The sequence below is a fragment of the Diabrotica virgifera genome, chromosome 5, assembly GCF_917563875.1.
Source record: "Diabrotica virgifera virgifera chromosome 5, PGI_DIABVI_V3a".
In the NCBI taxonomy this organism is placed as follows: Eukaryota; Metazoa; Arthropoda; class Insecta; order Coleoptera; family Chrysomelidae; genus Diabrotica; species Diabrotica virgifera.
This window is the reverse complement of record NC_065447.1, coordinates 109,892,608-109,919,672: the sequence shown is the minus strand read 5'-3', so window position 1 is coordinate 109,919,672 and position 27,065 is coordinate 109,892,608. Positions and strand designations below refer to the sequence as shown.

General features: G+C 33.6%; 1 protein-coding gene across 1 annotated transcript in view; it reads left to right on the top strand.

Annotated features, from left to right (window-relative positions):
- LOC126885093 (uncharacterized) overlaps positions 1-24,858 on the top strand; it is a 275,171-nt gene extending 250,313 nt beyond the window's left edge. The window contains exons 6-10 of the mRNA XM_050651517.1: positions 3,290-3,440; positions 11,291-11,434; positions 12,231-12,513; positions 12,658-12,843; positions 23,496-24,858. Coding sequence (XP_050507474.1) covers positions 3,290-3,440; positions 11,291-11,434; positions 12,231-12,513; positions 12,658-12,843; positions 23,496-24,684 — 1,953 coding nt within the window. The 3' untranslated portion in view covers positions 24,685-24,858. The remainder of the gene's footprint in view (positions 1-3,289; positions 3,441-11,290; positions 11,435-12,230; positions 12,514-12,657; positions 12,844-23,495) is intronic.
- The last annotated feature ends 2,207 nt before the right edge of the window (positions 24,859-27,065 follow it).

Genomic DNA, 27,065 nt, shown 5'->3' with positions numbered 1-27,065 from the left:
CCAAATGTTTTTCAAGGCCACGTGGACAGAGGAAATTCAGTTTGGGACTGATTACCTTTTGAAGAAATATTTTCAGAATAATATAATATACTATATAAAAGAGACACAAATAGGCATTTATACTTGTCTTAAGGGCCACATATGTATATACGTGGCTTATATGTGCATATAATGTATAAAGTAACTTCTAAAATCGCGATATCTCAGGAATGGTAACTCTTAGGAAAAAAATTGTAAGGACAATTTTTGTAGAGAATGTTAAGATCTACAACTTTAGTTTGAGGTTTTTTTTGATAAAACTTACCGTTTTCGAAAAAAATCCAAAAAATCTCAAATTTTGACCTTTGACCCCAAATAACTTTTGACGCACACATGGGATCGATGGGAACTTTTTAAACTTTATTTGTTATGGTATACCCTAGCTCTCCACCAAAATTTGGCTCTCCGGCAATTTTTGTTATTTGCCAAGCATTTTGATGTCTAAGTTGACCGGATTAAAAGGTGAAGACCAATTTTTAATTACGATGGTAGTTAGAGGGTTGTTTTCACTGATTTTTTCATAAAGAAAAGCAGGTACCGACCTTTTTTTGATCATAAGTCACTCAATTTTAATGCTAGAAACTTTTTTTTTTCTTTTGAAAGGTCTAAGTGTATCCTTTAAAATTAGTATATCGTACAACAAGTGAGAAAAAGACGTATTTCTCACGAGCGCAGAAGTTTGTTGGCACGAGCCGAGGTACGAGGCGAGGGCCGCAAATCAAGCGATTTTTCTGTGGATGCGGTTTTCTCAAGAATTCAAACTTCAAAATTAAATCATTTAGGTGCTTTTATGTATATTATATGCATAAATTTGAAATAAAATACATATTATACATGTATTTAATATTCTTAAAATGTATATACTTTATTGTTTTATGTTCTAATTAACAGTTATTTTTGAACAGTTTTGAAAGGTAATTCCTCGTAAGTTTTGCTTTAACACATTTTTTTTGACAATATTAATTGTGTTTGTATTGTGCATGTTACCATGGAAACGACGATGATATATGGAAAACCGTAGGACACCCGTGAGAAAAAATATTTCTCACTGCAATGGCCGACGTTTCTCACTGCATGAGGAATTTTTCGTTTTGAATGTATGTAAGTAGTGAGAGAAGTTGCACATTGTATAGCATCCATAGAAAATAGTTATTTTCCTAACAAGTGCAGAAAGTCATACTTTTCGGCACGAGACTCCAGTTTGCCGAACAACGCGAAGCGGGAGTCTTTAAACGAGCGGTCTTTCTACGAGTCTTTAAAAAATGACCAAATCTTACTCAATTAATTTAATTAATATGAAAATACATACACAAATTAATTCTTTGACAAGGTTGTCAAAACCAAACTTTCAATGCCGATGATTCAAAACGACTGTTATTGTCTACCGATTTGACTTTCGAAGATTATGTCAAAATAATTTTATTTCATCGAATTGTTGCGTTAATTTCATTAAAACAGGAACACAATAAGATACATTTGAAATAAAATAGTAAATAATATCTAAATATTAGTTTATTGCATGTATTATAATTATTTTCAGGCCATATTAAAATATTTAAACGCGTGCGGAAAAGTAAAACGCGTGCGGAAAAATAAAACTTTCTAAACTAAAACGCGTGCTCGAAAGTATACATTTTTGCACGCTCGTAGAAAAAAGATTTTTCAAGTTTTCCTCGAAAAATGTAAAGTTTTCCCGTTATTTGGCGTATTTCAAATTATACATTTGACGAAAAAAGCTAAAATTTAACATGCCTTATCTCGGTTTGTATTGGTGGTAAAAATATTATAGAAATAGAATTTGGTTTGTGTTATTAAAAGACACAATTTCGGTAGCCACAGTTTCTTTGATTAAATGCATATTTTTCGAGTTATTTTCAAAAAACTCTCTAAAAAAGTGGATTTTTCGTCGAAAAACTGTTACTTTCAACCGCGAATAACTCGAAAAATATTAGTTTTACGAAAAAAATTTTAAAAAACATTTCTTAGAATTACGTTGTGTATCGATTTACTAGTTAAAATTTAATAAAAAAATCCCACCCCCGAGATGGGGTGGCAACTACCCCCAAGGTTTTAGCGTACAGCGGCATGATATAGAAAATGATCCCTGGACTATTCCCTACCTTCTGTGAAAATTTCAAGTAAATCCATGCTGGATGAACAAATTGCGAACCAAAATGCTTCAGTTCCTCGACTAATATTTAATATCTGAAAATCTAGGCTCAGTGGTTTTTCGATGTGCCCAAAAAATACTTTTCCCTGATATTCGTCGAAGTATATTCATCTCTGTTGTTTCTATTAGTCGTCTCGTTTTAGATGTGTCAGGTCTTGTCTCCGCCATGTATGTCAATATAGGTCTAATTGCTGCTTTATAGATTTTTGCTTTTGTGTCTTGTCTTAGGCGTTTGTTCTTCCAGATTGTGTCATTAAGAGATCCCGCCGCTTTACTTGCTTTTAAGCTTTGTTGTCGTACTTCTTCTCCAACATCTCCGTAACTAGTTATATCTATTCCTAGAGAACTATACCTTGCTTCTTTATTTATTACTTTTCCATCAGCTTCGATTTTAATCTTTGGAGATCGTCTTCTTTCTCAACGATTAATGCGGCGTCGTCTGCATAACATAATATTTGGGTTTTTTTTGTTATCCATTCTGTAACCATGACCTTTACGTACTGTTTGTATTATTTCATCCATTTTTATATTAAAGAGCAGTAGGCTTAACGAGTCACCATGTCACCATGTCTGCTTTGTACTGGTATACACTGTGTTCGTTTTCTATCTATCTTTGCCTGTATTCGGTTATGGAAGTAGATGTTTTCGACGGTTTGTATAATATTGATTGGTATGCGATCGAAAGTCTTTGTCAGGTCTATTAAACGTAGATATGCTGGTTTGTTGTACTCGATGGCCATTTCTGTGATTTGTCTTAGTACAAATACGGCGTCTACGCAGGATGTTCCGGATCTAAATCCTTGTTGTTCATCTGATAAAGTTGCTATTTATTGATTTTGTTAGTTAAGATATTTGTGGTAAGCTTAAGTGCGGTGTTCAGTAGATTTATACCTCTATAATTATTGTTGGGGTATTATTTGTCTCCTTTCTTGAATATTGGTATAATTATGCTCTTTCTCCATGCATTGCTTTCAATAGCACAATTCAATATTTATTGAAATATTTAGCTTTAAATGTATAGTTAAATGTTTGTATTACTTACATATATGTTGGTTTTAATTATTTTCTTTTTTTTTATAGCTACGAGAAGACTTTGACTGTGGCAAAGAATCCTCGCTAGAGGATGAACAATGTCCGCATGATGTAGCTACCCTCTTGAAGGAGTATCTTAGGGATCTACCTGATCCTCTACTTTGCAGGGACTTATATCACGCGTTTGTTCAAACACAAAGTAAGCAAATATTAAAATAGAGTTTCCAAATATAAAATATATATGTTACAGTTCAAGTTGATTATCCAGTTGGAGTTGACTCCAACTAGTTGGAGTCAACTCTAACGGCTGGTTTCAGTAAAAGTTGATTATGAATATAAAATAAAGATTTATATTCAACATTTACTAGTAAAAGTAGACTCCAACTAGGAAAAGTATACTCTTCCCAATGCCATTTAGTAAAAGTTGATTCTGATTCACACAAACAGCCGATTCTAGAAATTAATGTTACTGAATATGTTTAAATTAGTCTAGGCTGTATCGTCGCCCCCGTTAGGTAAATTACTCCGATTCGAATTTTTTGCACAAACTTACTCAAAAAGAGGTCCTTATAACAAATCTACTGGGTGCCAGGCAGTACCCTGATCGATAAATTGTTTAAACAATTCTTTTTAGACAAATTCACAAAAATAATTTTTTCACTTCGAACATTTTTTTAGATCGTTTGGGTTATTCTGAGCAAAAAAAGGTATTTTGTGATTTTTCTCTAAAATTGATTGTTGTCGAGTTATACGCGATTTAAAATTTGAAAAATGCGAAAATAGCCATTTTCAAGGCTTAATAACTCGGTTAAAATTCATTATTATCAAAGTCAGAAAGTGACCAAATCAAAGTTTATAGCCCCCTCTACAAGATCCAGCAGAAATTTTTGTCACTATTTTATTACTAAGCTTTATCTTTAATTATTAACAATGAGTGCTAAGTGCGTATTAGGCGGCCGTCAATGGTGAGTGCTAAAGAGATGCACCATTCCAGCCGTCCAATGGCGGATCTCACTCGCACTCACATTGACGGCCGCCCTCAATACACGGTTAGCGCTCATTGTTGATAATTAAAAATAATATCTTATTAATGAAATAATGACAAAAATTTCTTCAGGATCTTATAGAGGTAGCTTTAATCTTTGATTTTTTTTAGTTTCTGACTTTCATAATAATAATATCGTATCGCATTTTTGCCTTTCGGACAGTTCCGGCGCCAATTACATCTTTAACCCTGTTTCAAGTAACTAGTGTCGATGTACACTAGCCCAGGGAGACCGACGGCTTAACGTGCTCTCCGAGGCACGGTGAGACGGCTCGTGTCATTATTGGAAATGAAAATGGTTTGTCTTTAGCAGGGCTCGAACCCACGTGCACTGGCGTATGAGGCCAGCGATTATGCCGTTACTCCACGGCCGCTAGCTCAACTTTCACAATAATTATCTTTAACCGAGTTATTTAACCTCGAAAATGGTTATTTTGGCGTTTTTCAAATTTTAAGTAGCTAATAACTCGACAACAGTTAATTTTAGAGAAAAAAAGGCCCAACGGATCTAAAAAAAATTGTACGAAGTGAAAAAATTACACACACCGGCAAAATTAGCCGAACACCTTAAAAATGGGATATGTTTGATGTCTCGAATTTCCTAAACCTGTTGTCCGATTTAAGTGATTCTTTTAGTAAGTTATAGCCTTATCAGTTAAGAATATCGGTGTAATAATATTGTTGCTAGACAGGCACATGTCATTTTATACCGGCTGTTACAATCATACTGTCTTTTTTTTCTTAAATTTCGGAACACCCTGTGGAATATTCTAGTATATATATAATATTTTAAAATTAGAACTCGATTGTAGGCTTTCTTAACATTTTCTTTTTTGATTCATTTGCTTATGTTGGAAAATAAAAAAGTTATGTGCTTTAACAACTAGCCATGTTTTTTATCAATAAATCCTCATAGTAGGGGAGGAAAGTATGCTAAATTTGCAGTTTGTACAGATGTCTCCTATTTAAGATTTTAAAGTAACCCCCCAGCTCACCTCCGTCGGGATCGTGTTTGGTGCCATTCGGTAGATTTTTGAAAAATATTGAATAGGTGTATTTTGCAGTTTTACGATCTGATGTTCATTTCGCGAAATATCGCAGGGTTCGTATTTAAAATTTTTAATTTACCCCCTCCCCTCTCCGTGGGGTGTAACGAACCCCCACGGAGGTGGGGTGGGGGATTTAATTTAAAATCCCAAATAGGAACCCCAATTTTTATTGCAGATTTGGATTCTTCACGTAAAAATAAGCAACTTTTATTCGACACATTTTTTCTAATTATGGATAGATAGCGCTATAATCGGAGAAAAATAATTGTTTCAAAGGGAAAATTAAATTAAAAAATGAAAACTCCCTCACTTTATGGAAAATTTAACTTAACCTTTTTCTGATTTTAGCACATACCCTTCACAATTCAATAGGTTCCCATAAAGCTCGAGTAACTGCAAATTTAGTATACTTTCCTCCCCTACTATGAGGATTTATTGATGAAAAACATGGATAGTTGTTAACGCACATAAATTTTTTATTATCACACATAAGTAAATGAATCAAAAAGAAAAATGTTAAGAAAGCCTAAATCTACAATTGAGTGTTAATTTTAATATTTTACATGTGCTAGAATATTCCACAGGGTGTTCCAAACTTTAAGAAAAACACAGCATGATTTGTACACCCGGTATAAAATGATATTTACCTGTCTAGCAACAATATTATTACAACGATATTCTTAAATAATAAGGCTATAACATACTAAAAGAATCATCCAAATCGGATCAGTGGTTTAGGAAACCCGAGACATCAAACATGTCCCATTTTTAAGGTGTTCGGCTAATTTTGCCGGTGTGTGTATTTTTGCGAATTTGTTTAAAATCTTTGTTTATCGCCAAACGTCACTAAAATCATTCATTATTGTACTCATTTGCCCTTATTTTCGACAGTAAAGTAACACTTTGTTGTATTGAAAGAAGAATGTTACTTTACCTGCCGCGATAATTAATCAAATTAACCGAGATTGAATGTAAGTGGTCAATGGCAGCAATCGATCTATTTATTTGAGTGAAATTAAAATTTATTTACTTTAATTATTAAAAATATTGTAGAAAATTTATCTAATTATTGATAAAATTTATGTCAAAAAGTAAAATTCTGTAGTGTTTCGCAATTATATTTATACAAAATAAATCAAAACTTTACAGATTTAGTAATTAGGTAGGTATACAATATTGCTAAACCTATCGATTAAACATCAAAACCGGCCATCATGCAAAAGTCATCTGTGATTACTGTCATACGAATTTTTTATTTCGTCTAAAATTAAAAAAATTTCCTCAAAGTTGTAAGTAAGTGTTATTGTTTTTTATGATTGACGATACAATTTTGTACGCACCACCTCAATACTCTTTATCGAACGCGTCTGTTCCTCTGCTCGTAATATCAGACTCGTTCGATAAAGTGTCACTTTACTGACTGACTTTACTGAAATTGGTTAAACAATTTTTCGACCGCGGTACCGCGCGACACCCTGTGTATTTGTTATAAGGATTGTTATACGGATGTATTTCTTTGAGTAAGTTTGTGCAAAAAATCGAATCAGAATAATTTACCTAACGGGGGCGACGTTACAGACTATACTAATAAGTAGTTGAAACGCTCAAAACAAAGAAACGTACACTCATTAAAAATACACTTGAGATTCTCGTATAATCAACATTTACTGAATCGATCCAGGAAGAGTCAACTCCAACTAGTAAAAGTTGATTTAAATTTTTAAAATCAACTTTTACTGTTCGTTTCAGTTGGAGTTGACTCCAACTAGTTGGAGTCAACTCTAACTGAGAATCAACTTGAACTGTAACATATACACTAAAATGCCAAACTTGACTAATCTTCTTTTTTAAAATATATTTAAAAATCTTAGCGTATTAGGTATGTAACAATAAAACATAGTCTAAGAGCTAGTGAACCCTCCGAGTAACGGACGTCCTGTAAGGCTATAAATGTGTCTAGTGATAATTCATAGCACACCAAGGCTAAAAACCATGACCTGCCAGGCATCAGCCGTGCACGTGTATCTACCAGGTGAATCGAAAAGTGCAAATTTAGGGGGTAAAATAAACTTTCTTCTGTAAAGTTTAAATTTAAGTATGTGTTTGAGCAAGTCATTTAGAAGAAATGTGTACAATGACAGGCGATTCTGAAGAGCATAAGACGTTGCCAGGCGAGGGGAAAGATTAGGGGCTTTTCCTAAAATTATCTTTTTTGCATCGAACAAAGTTTTTCTAGGTTTTTTGAATCATTTCAAACAGAAAAGGTCTTTAGTGATTTTTTTCTTATGTTAATAGTTTTTGTTATACAGTATGTCCCTGTAAGTTGTATCCATATGGAAAACTTTTTTATTATTAATTTTACGAAAAAAGTTAGTGTTTATTAAAAGCTCTGCATGGTCCAAAACCTAAGATTTCCCCATAAAATATCAAATTTTTTATATATTATACGAGGTATGTCAAAAAGTTTGAATTTCACTCAAGAGTAAAGTAGCTTTATTTTTTACAATATTGAAAATTGCTATTATAAAAAGTGGTTTGGAATTAAAAACTGTATTCCAGTATGCAAGTACATCTTTCTAATTGAAATTTTTTTTTTTGGAGAATTACGGATAACTAACATTATTTTCAGTTATTTTAATTCAGATAACTTTTATTATTAATTTTACGAAAAGAAGTGATCCTTAATAAAAAATTCCGCATGGTCTAAAATCTAAAATACAACCATCTTTTGTCAAATTTTATCAATTTTATACGAGGTATGTCAAAAAAATATGAATTTCGCTCAAGAGTAAAATACGTTTATTTTTCCAATGTCAAAAATTGTTATTATGAAAAGTTATTTAGAATTAAAAACTATGTTTCAGTATGTAATTACATCCTTCTATTTGAAATATTCTGAACTATAAAGGTACTTTACTTTTGATCTAAATTTATCTTTTTTGACATACCTCGTACAAAATTGACAAAATAAGATGGTTGTATTTTAAGTTGCAGACCATCCAGAACTTGTTATTAAGAATCACTTGTTTTCGTAAAATTAATAATAAAAGAGTTATCAAAATTGAAATAACTGAAAAAATAATGATAGTTATCCATAATTTCCCCAAAAAAATTTTTTTCAATTAGGACGATGTAATTGCATATTAGAATACAGTTTTTAATTCCAAACAACTTTTCATAATAGCAATTTCCGATATTACGAAAAATAAAGCTACTTTACTCTTGAGCGAAATTCAAACTTTTTGACATACCTCGTATAATATTCAAAAATTTGATAATTGATGGTTAAATCTTAGGTTTTGGACCATGCAGAGCTTTTTATAAGGAATAATTTTTTTCGTAAAATTAATAATAAAAAAGTTTTCCATATGGATACAACTTAAAGGGACATACGGTATAAGCGATAAAAAATTTTGAAAATTGCGAAATCCGCCATTTTTAACCCTAAATTTTTAAGTAAAAATTTCAATGTTGCCAAGGTAGGTCGATATTCTTTAAACATTTATTGATGAAATCCCGAAGAGTTTTTTGCAATACAATATTGAAAACTCCTTTGTTTTTTAATTGCTAATCAAGCGGGCGCAACAGTGTAGTATAAATGAGGACGTTTGAGTTTGCATAAATTCATTACCTCGAGAATGGGCAAATTTGAGGAGAAATCCTCCGATTTTTATTTTTAAATTAGGACTATTTGGCATATATATAATACTAGTGACGTCATCCATCTGGGCGTGGTGACTTAATTGATGATTTTTTAAAATAAGAGTAGGGGTTGTGTGATTGCTCATTTGAAAGGTTATTTAATTCTGTATTCAGTAATATAAACCCTAACATAATTATTTATACATATGTGTACACACAATTTGTTTTTTCCTTTTGTCTAAGTTAATTTAATAAAAAAAAATTTTTTGTACACCCTGTATAAATAATTATGTTAATGTCTATATTATTGAATAGAAAATTAAATAACCTTTCAAATGAGCTATCAAACAACCCCTACTCTCAGTTAAAAAAATTATCGTTTACGTGATCACGCCTAGACGGGTAAGCTCACTAGTATTATATATATGCCAAAAAGTCCAAATTTAAGAATAAAAATCGACCTGTCTGTGGATTTCTCTTTAAATTTGCCCTTTCTCGAGATATTAAATTTATGCAAACTCAAACGTGCTCACTTCTACTACAGTGTCGCGCCCGCTTGATTAGCAATTAAAAAACAAAGGGGTTTTCGATATTGTATTGCAAAAAACTCTTTGGGATTTCATCAATCAATGTTTAAAGAATATCTACCTACCTTGGCAACATTGAAATTTTTAGTTAAATGTCTGATTTAGGGTTAAAAATTGCCGATTTCGCCATTTTCAAAATTTTTAATCGCTTTGTATAACAAAAACTACTTACGAGTATATACTCAAACACATCTCTCTCTCTCTCTCTCTCTCTCTCTCTCTCTCTCTCTCTCTCTCTCTCTCTCCTGTCGTTTCCCCATTACTGAGGATCGTGATTTCTTCCAATATTCCTAACAATGTTTCTCCATTGGTCTCTATCTTCAGCTGCTCTAAGAGCTTCACAGAATGAGTTTCCAGCTGAATGCTTTATTTGGTCAGACCATCTAGTTGGTAATCGTCCTCTTGATCTTCTCCCCGGAACGTTTCCAGAAACAATTAATGTCTCCAAACTGTCGTCATCTCTGCGAACCACGTGACCAAAGAATTGCAGAATTCGTTGCAGACATATTGTGGACAGCCTTTTTTTAATATTGAGTTGGTTTAGAATGGAAACGTTTGTCCTATGAGCTGTCCAAGGTATGCGCAGCATTCTTCTCCAGCACCACATCTCAAAGGCATCAATTTTTTGGCGCTCGCATGCGCGAAGAGTCCAAGTCTCTGCTCCGTATAGAAATATTGAGAATACAAGGGCATACAAGGACTCAAACACATACTTAAATTTAATCTTTACAGAAGAAACTTTATTTTACCCCCTAAATTTGGACTTTTCGATTTACCTGGTAGATACACGTGCACGACTGATGCCTGCCAGGTCATGGTTTTTAGCCTTGGTGTGCTATGAGTTATCACTAGACAAATTTCTAGCCTTACAGGACAACCGTTAGTAGGAGGGTTCACTAGCTCTTAAACTAACACTAAAACATTTTACTATTCGAAATAAAACGAAATAAATGTCGACACCAATCAAGTTTTCTGGTAACCCAGATACGAAAATATCGAAAGGCGCCGCTAGGAAAATAGTCCAACATGCGATCTCAGAGAACCCATATGAAACGAGTGTTTTGTACTCTAATAAGGCTATACAAGAAGACAAATCTAGATCAAAACTACCGATCTCTTTATTTATTATACCATACTCTGTATTAGATTACAGAAGACTCGTTTCATATGGGTTCTCTGAGATCGCATGTTGGAATATTTTCCTAGCGGCGCCTTTTGATATTTTCTTATCTGGTTTAACAGAAAACTTGATTCGTGTCGACATTTACTTCGTTGTACTTCACTTATGCCCCGTTAGAGGTCGTTCTAACCTTGCTAAGGTCTAAAAATTTTATTTTATGCCGAAGAGATCGGTAGGTTTAATTTAGACTTGTCTTCTTGCATAGCCTTCTTGACAACGGGTAGAGCTAGAAACAGCTATCGAAGGATGGCAGGAGACAGATTTACATCAAAACGAAACCGTCTATTTCCATTTTACTATGTGCTTGCACATTAAGGTCTTTAACTGACTATGCCGAGGAGTGGGGAGCTGTTTGTCTGAAGTTATTCATTCAGCAGTCATTCATACATCGGTCAAACTGGCAGAACCTTTACCACGCGTATATCAGAACACAAAAACTTTAAAATAAAGACCTTAAGCTATCTTTATTTTCTATTTTCTATTTTATTTACTATTTTCGCAACCTAGGCAAATACGTTTATCTATATTTAGATTTCTTGATTTTAGGGATACGTAATAGAAGACTGCAATTAGAGGCTCTCCAACATCTAGTACAACTCCTACCTAGTGCTAACAGGGATACTCTCTACGCTTTACTTAGTTTTTTAGCTGTTGTTGCCAAGTACGCTGATGATTCCCAAAATGATTCAGGTAAGAATAAAACTAATTTTATTAACAAATATATTTTGCACAAATACATGTTACACTATACCATGCAAAAGATCAACTACTAACCATCGCTTATAAAAAATACTTTATAAAAATCTGTTTAAATGCCAAACCAATTTTTACTTGTATATGGAATGATTGATAATAAATACAGGGACAATACAGGAGGAGATAAATTGTAGATGTTATCTAGAAAAGATTGCTACAGTGAAGATAATCAATACAATACATAGTAAGACACCCAAGACATTAACCCTAAACATGAGATCATGAAACTGTTTAATATTTTCAATAATATATTGGTACGGTCTTGAATAATAAATCAATTGGAAAGTAGAATGCTAAACGCCACTTAAATTTTTTGTTACAAAGAATTTTACGAATTGCGTGGACCATAGAACAAATAATTTAGTTATAAGAGGACTAAAGTTCACTAATAGGCTCTACAACCTATTGTACAGACGAATTAAAATGTATCGAACGTGTTATAAGATCAAGCAGAGAAAATAGGAAGAGACTATAATGATTCAAAGAAAGGTGAAAGGCAGAGGTCCACATGGATGGATCAACAACAAGATTATGGATCAATCAAATCCCAAGACTCTGCAAAAGTCCAATGCATAAAATTAAAGAAATTTCCAGAGACAGTGACTGTCAGAACTACTACAACCACCCGAAAGTCAGGATTGAAGAGGTGATATACAATTATACAAACCATTTTTTATACCTGTGTGCTTATATTATTTTTTTTGTAAAATATAAATAAAATTATTTTTAGGTGAAGCTGTTTCCGGAAATAAAATGGACACCAGTAACCTTGCAACTGTTTTTGCGCCAAATATTTTACATTGTATAAAACCTGGCGCTAAAGACATATCCGATAGACCTGAGGATAGAATAGATATCATTAATGTTGTTAGGACTCTTATAGACCACTATAAGAGCATCTTTACTATTTCCGCAGAGTTATTAGATGAGGTTTATCTTCATATGATGGACACCAATGCAGAGGAATTGGAAGTGCTTTTAAATAAGAAGGATGGAAGTGCTGCAGCTGATGAGTGAGTATTGTTTTTAAACGATTATTTTTATGTTGAAGTATATAATATATAGTTACTTTAGTAGAATATCTTAGAAATAAGAATACTTCATATATATAATACAAACTTTATTTGTATCTAAACTTATGTTTTTTTATTTGGTAGATCTGTAGACGAATTAGATAGCGAAAGCAATTCTGCGCCATGGACTCCCGTAACGCTGGCCCATGATCCTCCACTTGACAGTATCTTTGATAGCAAATTGGCAGAGCAGAAGAAAACATATTCAAGAGAGGAGTTTCTGCATGAAGCTGCAGCTACCGGTGGACCTAATGTGGGAATGAGAATTAGGTAAGTTGCAAAAATATTAGGTTTTTGTAAGGAAAATAATACCGCCTGAGATTGTTCAGACCACAGAACTACAGCATTGATGAGCCACACATTGAGAGTATTTTTAAAAATAATCGCAAAAGAATATTTAATAAATTTAAAGAATCAATTTGAAGAGGACATAAGAGCCACACAGTTTGGATTCAGAAGTGGACTGGGAACACGGGAAGCTTTGTTTGCTCTGAGTGTGTTAATGCAGAGACGTTTGGATGTAAACCAAGATCTCTATGTAGGTTTCATAGATTTTGAGAAGGCCTTCGACAAATTCAGACACAAAAAACTGTATGCAATTATAAGAAACAAAAACATCGACAGTCGCGAAATTAACATCATATCCAGATTCTACTGGGAGCAAAAATCAAGGTTCATAATAAGTCAACCGAAGAAATTGAGATTCGTCGAGGTGTGCGTCAGAGTTGTCTGCTTTCTTCTATACTATTTAATATATATAATAGCGAAACAATATGTCAGGAAGCACTCTTAGAGCAAAACATCGGTGTGAACATTAACAGAGAGTTTATTAACAATATACAATACGCTGATGACACGCTAATAGTAACAGATAACCTAGCTTTACAGTATTTGCTGGAAAACATAAACACTCATACCAACAAGTATGGTCTAAAACTGAAAATAAAAAAGACTAAATTTATGATTGTAATAAAGAAGCTATACACAAATGTGAATTTAACCATAAATAATAAGCAAGTTGAAAGACTTACGTTCTACAAATATTTAGGGGTTTGGTTCACAGATACTAATGATCAGACAAGAGAAATTAAGAAGCGAATAGAAATAGTGAGACAATCATTTATCAAAATGAAAATGTTCCCATACTGCAGGGACATAAATCTAAACTTAACAAGGAGAATGTTAAGGTGCTATGTTTTCTCCGTTCTGCTGTACGGTATGGAAACTTGGACACTGAAAAATATAAACATCAAAAACATTGAGGCATTTGAGATGTGGTGTAACAAATCAAGATATTTTGCTTAATATGGTGAAGAAATGCGAAGTCATAAAAACCATACAAACAAGAAATCTGGAATATCTAGGCCACATAATGAGAAGGGAGAAGTACTCCCTGCTAAGGCTCATAATCCAAGGAAAAATCTCGAGAAAGAGAAATGTGGGACGTAGGAGGATTTCCTGGTTGCGAAATTTAAGAGAGTGGTACGGGTGCAGTTCAATACAATTGTTTATTGCTGAAGACCACAAAGTTAAGATTACTGTGATGGTAGCCAACCTCCGATATGAGACGGTACTACAAGAAGAAGAAGGAAAAGAGAAACGTATTCAACAGATTCAGATGAGTTAACATTATTTACACTAATCTATAAGTGATAACGAGAAAAACGTAGACGATGAAAGTAGTATCGCCCGAACGAAAAATTAGGATGTAAATTTAGAAAGACAGCTACACAACATGTAGATGCTAGCTTTAATGCAGGAACAGAACATCCATTGAAAATAATTTTGGAAGATGTACATTGATTTTATAGATTTTGCGTTTTAAAAACAATATAATAAGAAATAGGAAAAATGGTTTTATGTTAGAAAAACCCCATAAACGTGTATAAATACAAAAAAGGCAAACCGAATTTTAAATTCACGTACAAACGGCCCAATTCCACTTTAGCCATAATATGCACAAATGAAGAAGAGAGAGCATGGAAACAAAGACAGAAAAGATTTTCTCGCCACTGATGAGTCAGTGCATTATAGCACGGGAGGTAACGTTGTGTCTTCGTAGGAATTTTATACCGAATAAAATTTATTTGTAGCAGTTGAATAGTGTTCGATAGTCAGCAAAATAGGAGTCAGTCGGCAACACTGCTGTGGAGTTAGGAGTGACAGCCTCTGAGACTGGTATAAAAATTTTTGTTTAGTCGATATTATTAGAAATATCGTGGAAGGGGATGGGGGAAGCATACATATTGAATTATCTCGTTTATTATTAACTTTCATCATTGCATCTACACTCCTAGTGGAATCATTGCCGCCCACTTTGGGCTTTCCGATTTATTTGTCGCCGGGAATAAGTCCGCATTAACATTCTGATTTTACAATTGATTGTGTTACTTGGCATCTTCTTTAATTTTTCTCCATTGGTTCCTGTTTTTGCTCATGGTTTCCCATTCTCATCTCTCATCTTTTTAACAGGGCCGTAACTACGATGTTGGGGGCCCCGGGGCAAATGTGATCTGGGAGCCCCCTACCGGGAGGTCTGAGGAATTTACTCCCAGCGCAAGGAGGGTCCGGAAAATTGTTTGATATTTAACCCGTTGAAAGTGCATTTTCCCTCCTATGTGAACACCACACTCTATTCTTTCTTTTTTCTGCATGTCCTGCAATAACTATAAAATTAGCAGCTCTAATGATTACAGGTTCATCTATATCTGACATTGCGAACGAATTATCAACGAATGCGTTCGTTCGCTACAATGTAAATGGTTTTACTTTGTACCGAACGAATAAACAAGCCAACAACAACGAATTCGTTCCTTCGTTTGTGTTCACTTTGATTTAAAAGCACCTTAAGGTGCCTTAAGCTACTGCAGTGTGAGCCAAGCACACTCAGTGAAGCTGGTCAGTGTACTGGTGGGACTGATCCTAATGTGCTCATTTTATCTTATGTATACATTTCTTTTCAATATGTGGTTCCTTTCACGTACCAAGATGTGGTCTGGGGTAAATTGATTAAGAAAAAGTAGCTCGGACCTGGGGCCCCTATTCCGGTTGCATTTTAGTTTTTATTTCGCTAAAATAACTAAATTCCTCAGTCATAATTTATATGTTTACGAAAGGTCTCGGGGCCCCAGCTTAGCCGCTTATGCCTCTTCCAATCGCATTTTAGGTTTTATTACGCCGAAGTAACTAATTTCTTAAGCAATAATTTAAATTTTTATGTTAAGGTCTCGGGAGCCCCAGTTTAGCTGAGGCCTCTGGGGCCCTGTTCTGTTCCAATTGCATTTTTATCTAAAAGACTAATTTCCCCAATGAAAAATTAAAACTATGTTGCGGTCTTTTTTAAAATGTGTCATTCGAAAATATTTTGTTGAGATCGGCTTTTAAAATACATATTTTTATTTTTTTCGTTAAAATCTATGCACGGGGCCCCCCTTAGGCAGCACTGCCCCTGTTGCCCCAATGGTAGTTACGGCCCTGCTTTTTAAGTTTCTGGACTATCTGGTTCTCCCATCTGGTTTTGGGTCTTCTCGTGGTCTGCCTGATAGAGGCCTCCATTCGGTAATTTTCTCTATAACTGCTTCTGGACTTCTTCTTTTAATACATATGTTCGATCCATCTGAGTCGTGATGCCTTAATAAATCTGATGATGTCTTCTTCTTTCAAAAGTTGTCTTACTTCGTGGTTTCTTTCTATCAGTTTTCTAAATTCATTATTACCTAAGTTTTCTCTCTAGGATCCTCAATCTTTCTTCATCTTTCTGTGTCAGACACATTACTCAAGTGCCATATGTGATTATTGGTCTAATTTCTGCTCTATAAATTTTAAGTTTAGTATTCAGAGTAAGCTTCTTATCTTTGAGGAAGTTCTTTCACTGATTACTATGCCTCCATTATTAGTTTCGTTAACTTAAACTCCAAGATAGTTGACCATTTCAAACTCATATTGACCAATATTTAAACTTGTCACATTAACTGAAATTTGTCTTGAGCATATTAGGTATTTTGTTTTGTTTTGATTTATTGCTAAACCCCTTTTGAATGCGTCCGTGCACATCTTCGCAAATTTTTGCTTTAAACTGTTTAGGTTTCTGTTAATCAATGCTATATCGTCAGTATAGATACGCCACAAGTAGTGAAGTCGATGTTATAATACCTTTATTTCTGTAGCACTTATTGTTCCTTCTATAGCGATATTAAATAGTAATCTGTCGACCCTTCTATTACCATTTTCGTAAGCTTCATAAGTTTTGTTGGAATATCTAGGTTTTTTATGCCTTCTATTATGTCGGGTCTTGTTAGGCTGTCAAAGACGTGAATAGGGTGAGTGAGTCGATATCATGTCTATAATACTTCGCAATTTACTGTCGCATTCAAAATCAAATTTGCAACAAATTCAATCGTTACTGTTTTTGTCAAAAAGCTGAAAATTGCGGCGATTTTGAGCAAAAACTTTAAATTCTACTCAAGATGGCGGCTAACGCAAGGCCGGTATTCAATCGCGATTTTTAATTTACACTACCATTAACCCTTCTCACGGTTAGAATAACAAAGCCTTGTCAAATGCCATCCCGATTGGACTACTAAGGCAATATTTTTTTTTATATGACAATCAGATGGTGACGTACATTTTTTTGACTATGGGACACTATTCAATATTCAACTGCTAGGAATAAAATTTATTCAGTAGAAAACTCCTACGAAAACACAAAGCTACTACCCGTACTATTAGCAGTGTTACATAGAATCGTAGTCGGTGCAGGAATTTTATGCTTTTTGAAATAAATGAATGAAATACTTAATTGGTAACAAAACACGTTTGTTTTATGAGGGGTATTTGGTTGTGAAATTATAAGGGTATACCATGATAAAAAATAACCATGCAACCGTTAGTAAACATTTTTGTTATCCCCAACATAAAAAATAAATATAAAAAATTTGCACAAAAATTTCCCTTTGTTGCCATTCGTTATTATCCGACAAATGCCAGGCAAAAGGAGAAGTACCTATATTAGTACCTGTTTACAAAACAATATAACCAATAATCAGTTTGGTTTTCTGCTAGACAGGTCAACAAACTAATACGCAATTTTTATTATAATGCCGTTGATAAAAAAAATATATGTCGTTACATACATAGTTACATATAGTTCGTCGAGAGATTTTGCGGTAGGTACTCTATAAGAAAAGAGTCCTCGTTGATTATGTAAATATTGTGAGATACATGTATGAGGGAGTAACATCAGTTACAGTTAGTTTTACGCCAAATAACAACGAAACTACAGGGGCCCTGTATGCTGGTGTCGTATTAGTAAATTAAAGGCGACTTCTGGAACTGGAACTGTGGAGACGCGCTTTTGAGGAAAATGGTTTAAAACTTAAAGCAGTCGAATTAGAGTTAAATAGAAAAAGTTGAAAGAACCGAGTGGTGTTTTGTGTGACAGAAATATTCCAATGAAGCTAAGGGAAAAATTCAATAAAACAGGTATAAAACCAGCTATGATCTAGTAACCGAATGCTGAGCAGTTAAAAAAAAGAGGAACAACGAATGCATGTGGCGGAAAGTATAATCCTTAGATGGATAAGTAGAGTGACAAAAAAGGATAAAATTAAGAATGAGTATATTATGACTCAGTCTAGGTGGGTGACTAGTTGATGCCAAAATGAGAGAGCATAGGCAACGATGGTTTGGTCATGTTCAACGTCGACATAATATTAATCACCCAGTGTGAAGAATTTGCCATCTCCGGGTTCCTGAAATGAGTAGGAGAGAAATACCAACGAAGATATGACGGAGACGCTTATTAGGCAGACATGTTAATAAAGGGAATTGATATTGATATTACCCAAGATTAATATTTCCAGATGCTGATTCCAGCAGCTTTTGTTATCATTTTTTGTACTTTAAATATAGGCATAACTAACACAGGAAAATTTGTTGCTTTATCTATACTTCGGATATACACTGACACACGTTAGAAACAAAACTGAGCATCTAGACTACACAGGATAACTGAAGTAATCGGAGTATATGCAAAAAAACAAACAAAAAAATTGCTACGGTGAAAGCATATTGGACCCAAGAGTCGTAATGAGGCCAGGGCAGTAAATATTCGATATACGGTATAGGTGATGGGTGATAACATAAACCATTACTTGATTTAATATAGAGATAAAAGTATATGTAAAAATATAACAGATGTGCAATCTTGTTGCTGGATAATATGGCCAAAAATTAGAGAAAAGAAGAAAACCATGTTAAGATGCGCATTTAATACTTGAAGTTTTCACGTTTTATGAAAGTAGAAGTGATATGAATGATAACTTTATATTTTATTTAACTTAAGCTTACATTAACCTTCCGCAACTAACATAGGTTTTCTGAACATTAAAGCTATCATCCTTCTCAGAGCCCGAAATAAAAAACATGTTTCCATTGACATACTTTCAAGTGTACGGTTTTGTTTACTTCTTGAAGGAGTGAAATTAAACAAGATTGATACCTATTTTTAATTTATTGAGCTTCTTAAACATTAGCAAAATACCATAGAAAATAAAAACAATTATAAAACATCTCATTTGTCACAAACAAGCTCAATTTTCCACTGCCGTTATTTTGCACCCAGCTTCACCTTTTACTTCTGGCAATTGGTTACTAAATTACCAGCACTTGTTCGCATGATGTTCCGTTAATATAAATATTTTTTTCATCGAATATGTCACGTCCAACATCGGTCTCTAACAACGGCGGATCGAGGACCGATTTTCGGGAGGGGCCATGAACTTTTTTTGGAGGGGAGTACCAGGGGGTCTGGGGATAATTTTTAAAAATTAGGGTTACGATGACGAGTTTTAAGGCACTTTTGAGGGTCATAAAGATATTCAAAACTAAACGATATTAAAGTATTATTAAAGTCAGTACCGATTCCTACACATTTCTTCGGATCCAAGTGCAGTTCTTTCAATAAGTTTAATACTATTTTTTCCAATGCTTCACCTGCCAGGCCTTCTTTTTCCCCCTTTCTTGATTTTCACTAATTATTTTTATGTTCTCATAAGCATCAATGAACTTGACAAAGTCTTCACGAATGTTATTATTGTGTATTTACCTCAAATGTAGAGAATGCTGTTCCATATGTGATAGGTACGTCGGTTGTTTCGTCAAATATGGCAGAGTAATAATTTGCACTTTGAACCTGATTCATTATTTGTTTAATGATTTTTTCACAATTTGTTATCAATTGATTTTGAATGGTGCTACTAATGTATGTTGCTCGGGAAGACGCTGTGGATAGGTGTTGTTTAAGAGTCTTATCTCCTAATGCGATTTTAAACCTTAACAATTTCCCTCATTTCTAGGTCCAGCATCTTCGTCCAGAAGCAGAAGGCCATTATCACTATGGCCTCTTACAGAGAGGAATATTTTGTCACCTAAGAACCCTATAGACTCTACTATTGGTCATAGTCTTTCTCAATTTTCTTGTTTCTCTTTAGACCTCTGAGAGTCTATCTGGTTAATGACTGACTTTTGCGGGTTGCGGTAACTTTGTAGAAAATCCAGCTAAACCTGAACGAACTCCTTGTCGTATGATGTTTTTTCATGAGTTTGTATGCCTCCGTCTTTGCCCATGAGTTTGACGAAAGATGTTAAAGGTTTAGTGACAAGGCTTTAGGCTGCCATCCTTTTATTGTGACCACATTTTTATCATTAGAAAAATAAAAAGCAATACTTGCGAAAGTACCAACCAACTCATTTTTCGCTTCATTTCTTTTTATTCTGTATGTGTACCGAATGTGGAAATTGATACGATTTTAATGGCTGCCAAGTAAATATCGTTCTAACAATCGGTGCTCTGTAACATTATCAACATTTTGATTTACAAAACATCCTACGTCATTCTTCTGAAGCTTCCGTTACTGCTTTTGTTCAATTCTAGTCTAGAAGACATATTTATCCTCTGTTTTATACATATACAGGGTGTTTGGTAAAGAATAGGCCATAGCTTAACCTCAGGTTCCTGAGGTTAAAATAGGCCGATTTAAGGTTACTTACCTTAGTACACAGTTTATAATAACCGAGATACAGGGTGTCAAAGTTAAACTTTATTTTATTTATTATTGAATATTTCCTGACTTGTATGCGATAACAACATGAAATTTGGTAGGTATGGGTCTTTTGGGTCGAGAAAACTAAATTCCCAACCAAAAATTATGTGTGGCCTAGAGGGCGCCACATACGCCTATCAGCACTCATTTATTACCTTCATTTTTTTTATCCCTCGCTATGTATAATTTTAACATTAAAATTTTTATTCTTCTATTAGTTTTACTTAAAAAAGTTATACTTCTTTCATCTCCCTAAACTCAACCGTTTTCGAGATAAATGCATTTTAAATATGCGATACACCATCATTTTTAGCATAATATCATTTTAGTTACACCCGAAAAATAACTTAGAACTATAATAATTGTGCCAGTTCTCAAATTTATGTACTTGCATCGCAAATTCCATTTGAAGAAATTTGCAATACATTTTTGGATAATTTTATGGTTTTATTTTAAGTTTTTTTTCTGGTGTTACTACAATGATATTATGCTAAAAATTATGTTGCACCGCAGATTTAAAATGCGTTTATCTCGAAAACGGTTGAGTTTAGGGAGATGAAAGAAGTATACCTTTTTTAAGTAAAACTAATAGGGGAATAAAAATTTTAATGTCAAAATTATACGGAGTGACGGATAAAAAAAATTGAACTTATTAAATGAGTGCTGAAAGGCGTATGTGGCGCCCTCTGGGAAACACATAATTTTTGGTAGGGAATTTAGTTTTCTCGACCCAAAAAACCCCCACATACCAAATTTCGTGTTGATATCTTATGCCTGTAAGGAAATATTCAATAATAAATAAAAAAAAGTTTAACTTTGAAACCCTGTATCTCGGTTATTATAAACTTTGTACTAAGGTAAGTTAGCTTAAATCGGCCTATTTTAACCTCAGCTACCTGAGGTTAAGCTATGGCCCATTCTTTACCGAATACCCTGTATGTGTGTTTGAAACTAAAAACATTTGAACTGCAAATATTTAAATTTATATTGTTTTAATTTCTCGGAGGGGCCCCCTCCCTGGATCCGCCCTTGGTCTCTGAGAAAAATTTTTATTTAAAATTACCGATAATTGCAAAATCACTTGACACTAAAGACTCAAACTTCAACACTAAAAACAGGCACCTGAATCAGGCAGCTACTGATGGAGGCGAAGATACGTGACGAACAATTTGAATATAATCGTAAAATCTCGAAGTGGTCCGTCTCACAGACCCAATGTCAGTCGCGGAAGGTTAATTACACCTGACAGCTAGAGCTTTAGTGAAGTTAAAGGTACATTCCATGGCAAATCCCTCAGGCAAAAGTTTTGGATCTCCGATTTTTCTGAAACTTGGTGTATACTAGCTTCTGCAGAACGTAAAAATAAGATATTTAAGGTCAAAAAATCTTGTTCTTTTTTTCTCAAAATGTTATTTTATGCGATTTTACAGTGATTTGGTGTTTATTTAAACTTTGCATTTTCTATCGTAAAGTATCAATGGAAACAATAATATTTTAATAGAAGGGACTCAAAAATGTCATTATATTGCATTATAATAAGTTATTTTAATTCAAAACAAGTTTTTGATCAAATTTAATAGTGTAGAAAACGTTAAAATACCGTTTTTTTTACATTTTCCTCCATTCCCAAAATGCATCATACTCGATTTGGCTGAAAATTTGCCCACAGATAGTCAAAACGTAAGACTTTAAGTGGTTAGAAGGATTTGAATTATGTTACAATACCAAAAAAGTTACATGAAATAATATCAGACTCAAAAGTATATTAGTCCAGTCGGGATAGCATTTTTGACCTTGCATGCCGAGCTGTCCAAAATTTTATTTTATAAATCTTTAGGGGAGTCAATAGTAGCTTAAATTTAAAAGCTCGAATGAATTCCTCTGTTACGTTAGTCGCCATCTTGACTTTAAAGGAGAACCTGTTTTGCTCAATATCTCCGCCATTTTTAACGTTTCGACAAAAATGATAGGAACTGAAATTGTTCCAAATAAATCGTATTTACAATTATTACAATTTCTTTTTAACAATTTTTGTCGTGAGGTCGATATTTTCCGAGTTAATTGTACTTACAGTAGACGCCTATTTTTTTGACTATGATATTTCTTGTAACTTTTTTGGTATTGTAATATAATTCAAATCCTTTTAACCACTTAAAGTTATATATTTTGGTTATTTGTGGGCAAATTTTCAGCCAAATCTATTATGATGTATTTTGGGAATGGGGGAAAATGTAAAAAAATTGTATAACGTTTTCTACACCATAAAATTTGATCAATAACTTGTTTCGAATTAAGACAACTTGTTTTAATGTCTTATGATGACATTTTTGAGGCCCTTCTATTAAAATATTATGTTTTCCATTGATAGTTTACGATAAAAAAATGCAAATTTGTTTAAATAAACACCAAATCACTGTAAAATCGCATAAAATAACATTTTGAGAAAAAAAGAAAAAAACATTTTTTGACCTAAAATATGTTATTTTTACGTCCCGCAGAAGCTATATACCAATTTTCAGACAAATCGGAGGTCCAAAATTTTTTTTGATCCAAAATTTAGTGATTTGAGATGGAATCACCCTAAAATTAGAATAGTTATTGAAATGATGGCTTGTTCGAGAGAGATAGCCAATTTTTTAAGGAAAATCACTGTCAAGTTAGCATCGCAAGACATCACACAATGCAGCCCTATGTTTCCTTTTCAAATAAAATCCTTAAAAAACATTACACAAGTATACAATTCATTCATAAACCTGGCGCTAATTTTATTATAAACAAAAATATGAGAATATTAAAAAATAATACTAATTTTTTTTTTAGGCACAAGGACCGCATTCGCGAAAAGAGTTACCGAAGACGACGAGAAAAAACAGAAGATGGTAAAGAAGGCAGTCTCACTTCATCCGCTCTAACTATCATCTCTCGACTACGGGGTCAAAAAGATGACGACGGTTTTAAAAATAGATCTTCCTCCATAGAATCCACCAGCTCCACCCATACAGATGATATGGCCAGAATGATGAAATCCAGTGATAACCTTTACGAGCGACGAAAGTCATCCCCTTACGTATTGGACAATAGTGGAGTAATCACTGCCAGTCTAACAATACCTGTTCACACACAAAACCAGTCCTTATCCTACAATGTTGACGACGACATTCCTTTTATAGAAGACGGAGAGAACGGTCGACAACAAATGACGATAGGTCTTATAAGGACGCCATCTGTGCCTCCTAGAAGACGAAACCACTCCTTAGATAGTGATTCATCAGTGACCTCTAGCGTTCAACCAATAACAGGATCCATATCAGTAGTACCGGGATACGACTCTGCTATTGGATCGACCACAACGTACTCCAGTCCCATTCAAAACACTCCCACATCAGTTTCAAGCAGCATTGCCGATGCTGGAGTATACAGTTCAGCTGCTTCGTGGACATCTAGTCCCCCTACTTCTCCAGATAGTACCAGAACATCAGTGAATTATATCCCCGATGATCCTCAGGCTTCAAAATCTGTAATTAAAATCTTAAAGAGTAATATCGTACGAGAAACTGCACCGACTCTTCAAAAAGTATCATTTTCGTCAACACAAGAAATTCAACAAGTAAAAGATGGTAAAGATCCATCAAAAATATATCAACGAGAAGTTTCTTTTAACAAGCAAAAATATAGTACTCCATCAGCTGATGTACAACGGGAACCAAAATTTACGCCTAGTATAAACAGCATTGGAAACGCAGTGTTAAGGTCTAAAACTGCAGATTTTGAAAGAATTATGAAAGAGACTAAAACAAAAACGGCACAATCCACAACAGTAGACAGAGAAAAGAAAAAATATACCAAGAGGCGATACACCGATTCAAGACATCAAACAAGGCATATACCAGATGCTGAGACGTTAGAATCGACCTCAGCTCAAAGCAAACGTGATGATAAAGCTGGAAACTCTCAAAGTGGACCTGTATATAAAAGAAGGGAACTAATTTCTAGTGTTCCGTCTAAATAGTTTAAGATTAAAAAATAATAAATGTGTTCAAAACTTATGTATATATTGAAAGTGATAAGTGTATTAGCTCTAGTCTTATATAGTGTTTACTGTCCCAGATATTGTTATTTATTTTTTAAGAAATTCTGTCAAAATGTTGAAGATGTAGAAAATTAAATTATTGATCAACATAAAGTGTTTAATTAAGAAATATTTTTAATCTTTATTTAAACAAAAAACTGAGGATTAATGGTTATATTACTTATAGTCTGGGCTGATTATCGGAGAATAGGCCATTTTTGGGAAAAGTTATTTACCAGCAATTTTATTGCTGGAATCGAATCTTATGATGGTATATATTAATAATATAGGTATGCAAAGTCCGCAGATAATGTGCTAATTTTTTTATAACCAAAATGGCGCCCGAAAATCGTGTTTTTTTCAATTTTTGCTCTATAACTCCAAAGATTTTAATTTTACACCAAAAACACAAATAAAAATTCACCGCAATTAAATTCTGCATAGAGACGTGTTTTTCCCGATTCACTTCGACGAAAACTTTCCCCGGAAAAAGCGGGTTTTTCCAACAAAATCTTTAATTTTCAACTAAAATTTTAGATAAGTAATTGTTAATCAATAATTAAATACCTTGGTAATGTAAAAGCCCTTTTTGTATAGATTATAATTCCAGAAGCCGATGGAAATTCAATGAACCGTTTAGCAACAATTGAATTGTTAATTCAAAATTTACGGTCGCTATAATAACGACAATAATTATGGTGCATAAGAATAACTATGATTTTTTCATAAAAAGGCACTATACATATCTAATGTACTTTACATAATTGAAATTGGACTATTTAAGCGGCCTCAGGAATATTTTAAAATTATAAAGAATTTTTTGGCTTAAAAACAAATAGAATATCTCGGGAAATATTAAACTAAATTAAATTGTAAAAACGGTATTCGAAAAACAACGGCAGGACACTTCTTCTAAAAGAAAAAACGTTTAATTATGATGAGTAGTTCCTGAGATACAACCGGTCAAAGTTGACCGGAATTTACGACACAGATATAAACAATAGGACGATAATTTTCGAACCTTCACCTTTTTATTTTTGTCCTCTTTCTCCACACCAATTTTCATATCCTTAAAATACTCATAACATACATTATTATAATAAAAACTATCGATAATACGTGTGAAAATTGCCAAAAATAGCAAAATTTCAATCAAAAATTAGGTTGGAGAAAATGTAACACTTAAAGTTCAAAATCGGTATACGTTAAAAAAATGCATTTTCTCGGCTTCCCATGGAGCAATTTCCTTCATTCTTTTTTTGTTCCCAAGTAACTCGGGTAGAGCTATCGAACTAACGCATTATTAAATGTCAAACTTGCTTTTGTTTTGTTATAATAAATTAATTTATTTATTATAACACAAAATTTTAATTTGTTTAAATAAAAATTGTTTAAATAATTATACAGCTTTCAAATGAGAATATTTATGTTTTTAACTTTAAAAGGTACACTTGTAGTAAGTTTATCTAAAAAAAGCCTACAACTGGAAAAAATATGTAGTTTTCTGTTCTTATAAATAAATTAATCTACTATAACAAAACAAAAGCAAGTTTGACATTTAATAATGCGTTAGTTCGATGGCTCTACTCGAGTTATTAGGGAACAAAAAAAGAATGAAGGAAATTGCTCCATGAAGAGCCGAGAAAATGCATTTTTTTAACGTATACCCCTGATGAGGTGCATGGTGAAATTTTGAAGCTATTAGAGACACACCAAATTACAGCTCTTACGAAGTTATTCAACAACATATATGAGACTGGTTACTTACCAAAAGACTGGCTACTATCAATATTCATTCCACTTCCCAAAAAAACCAGCGCTAGAAAAAATGTGAAGAATATAGAATAATTAGTTTGATGAGCCATGTACTTAAAGTACTTCTTACTATCATTCACTCGCGCATATACACCAAATTAGAAGAACTGCTAAGTGAAGTTCAACTTGGATTCAGAGCAGGACTCGGAACGAGGAAAGCACTTTTCAGCTTGCAAGTTCTAATACAGAGAGCCAGGGATGTCAACTGCGATGTATATGCATGTTTCATAGATTTCGAGAAGGCATTTGATAAAGTCCCACATGGAAAACTAATCGATATCCTAAAAACATCAGGACACCATGGTAAGGATATAAGACTCGTCTCAAACTTATATCTCCAACAAAAAGCAACAGTTCGATTCGAAAATGAACTATCCGAAATCTTCACAGTCGAAAAAGGAGTTAGACAGGGTTACATACTGTCACCAGTATTGTTTAACATATTTATACTCTGAAAACATCTTTAGAGAGGCCTTGGACGAATCAGAATATGGTATTGGAGCAAA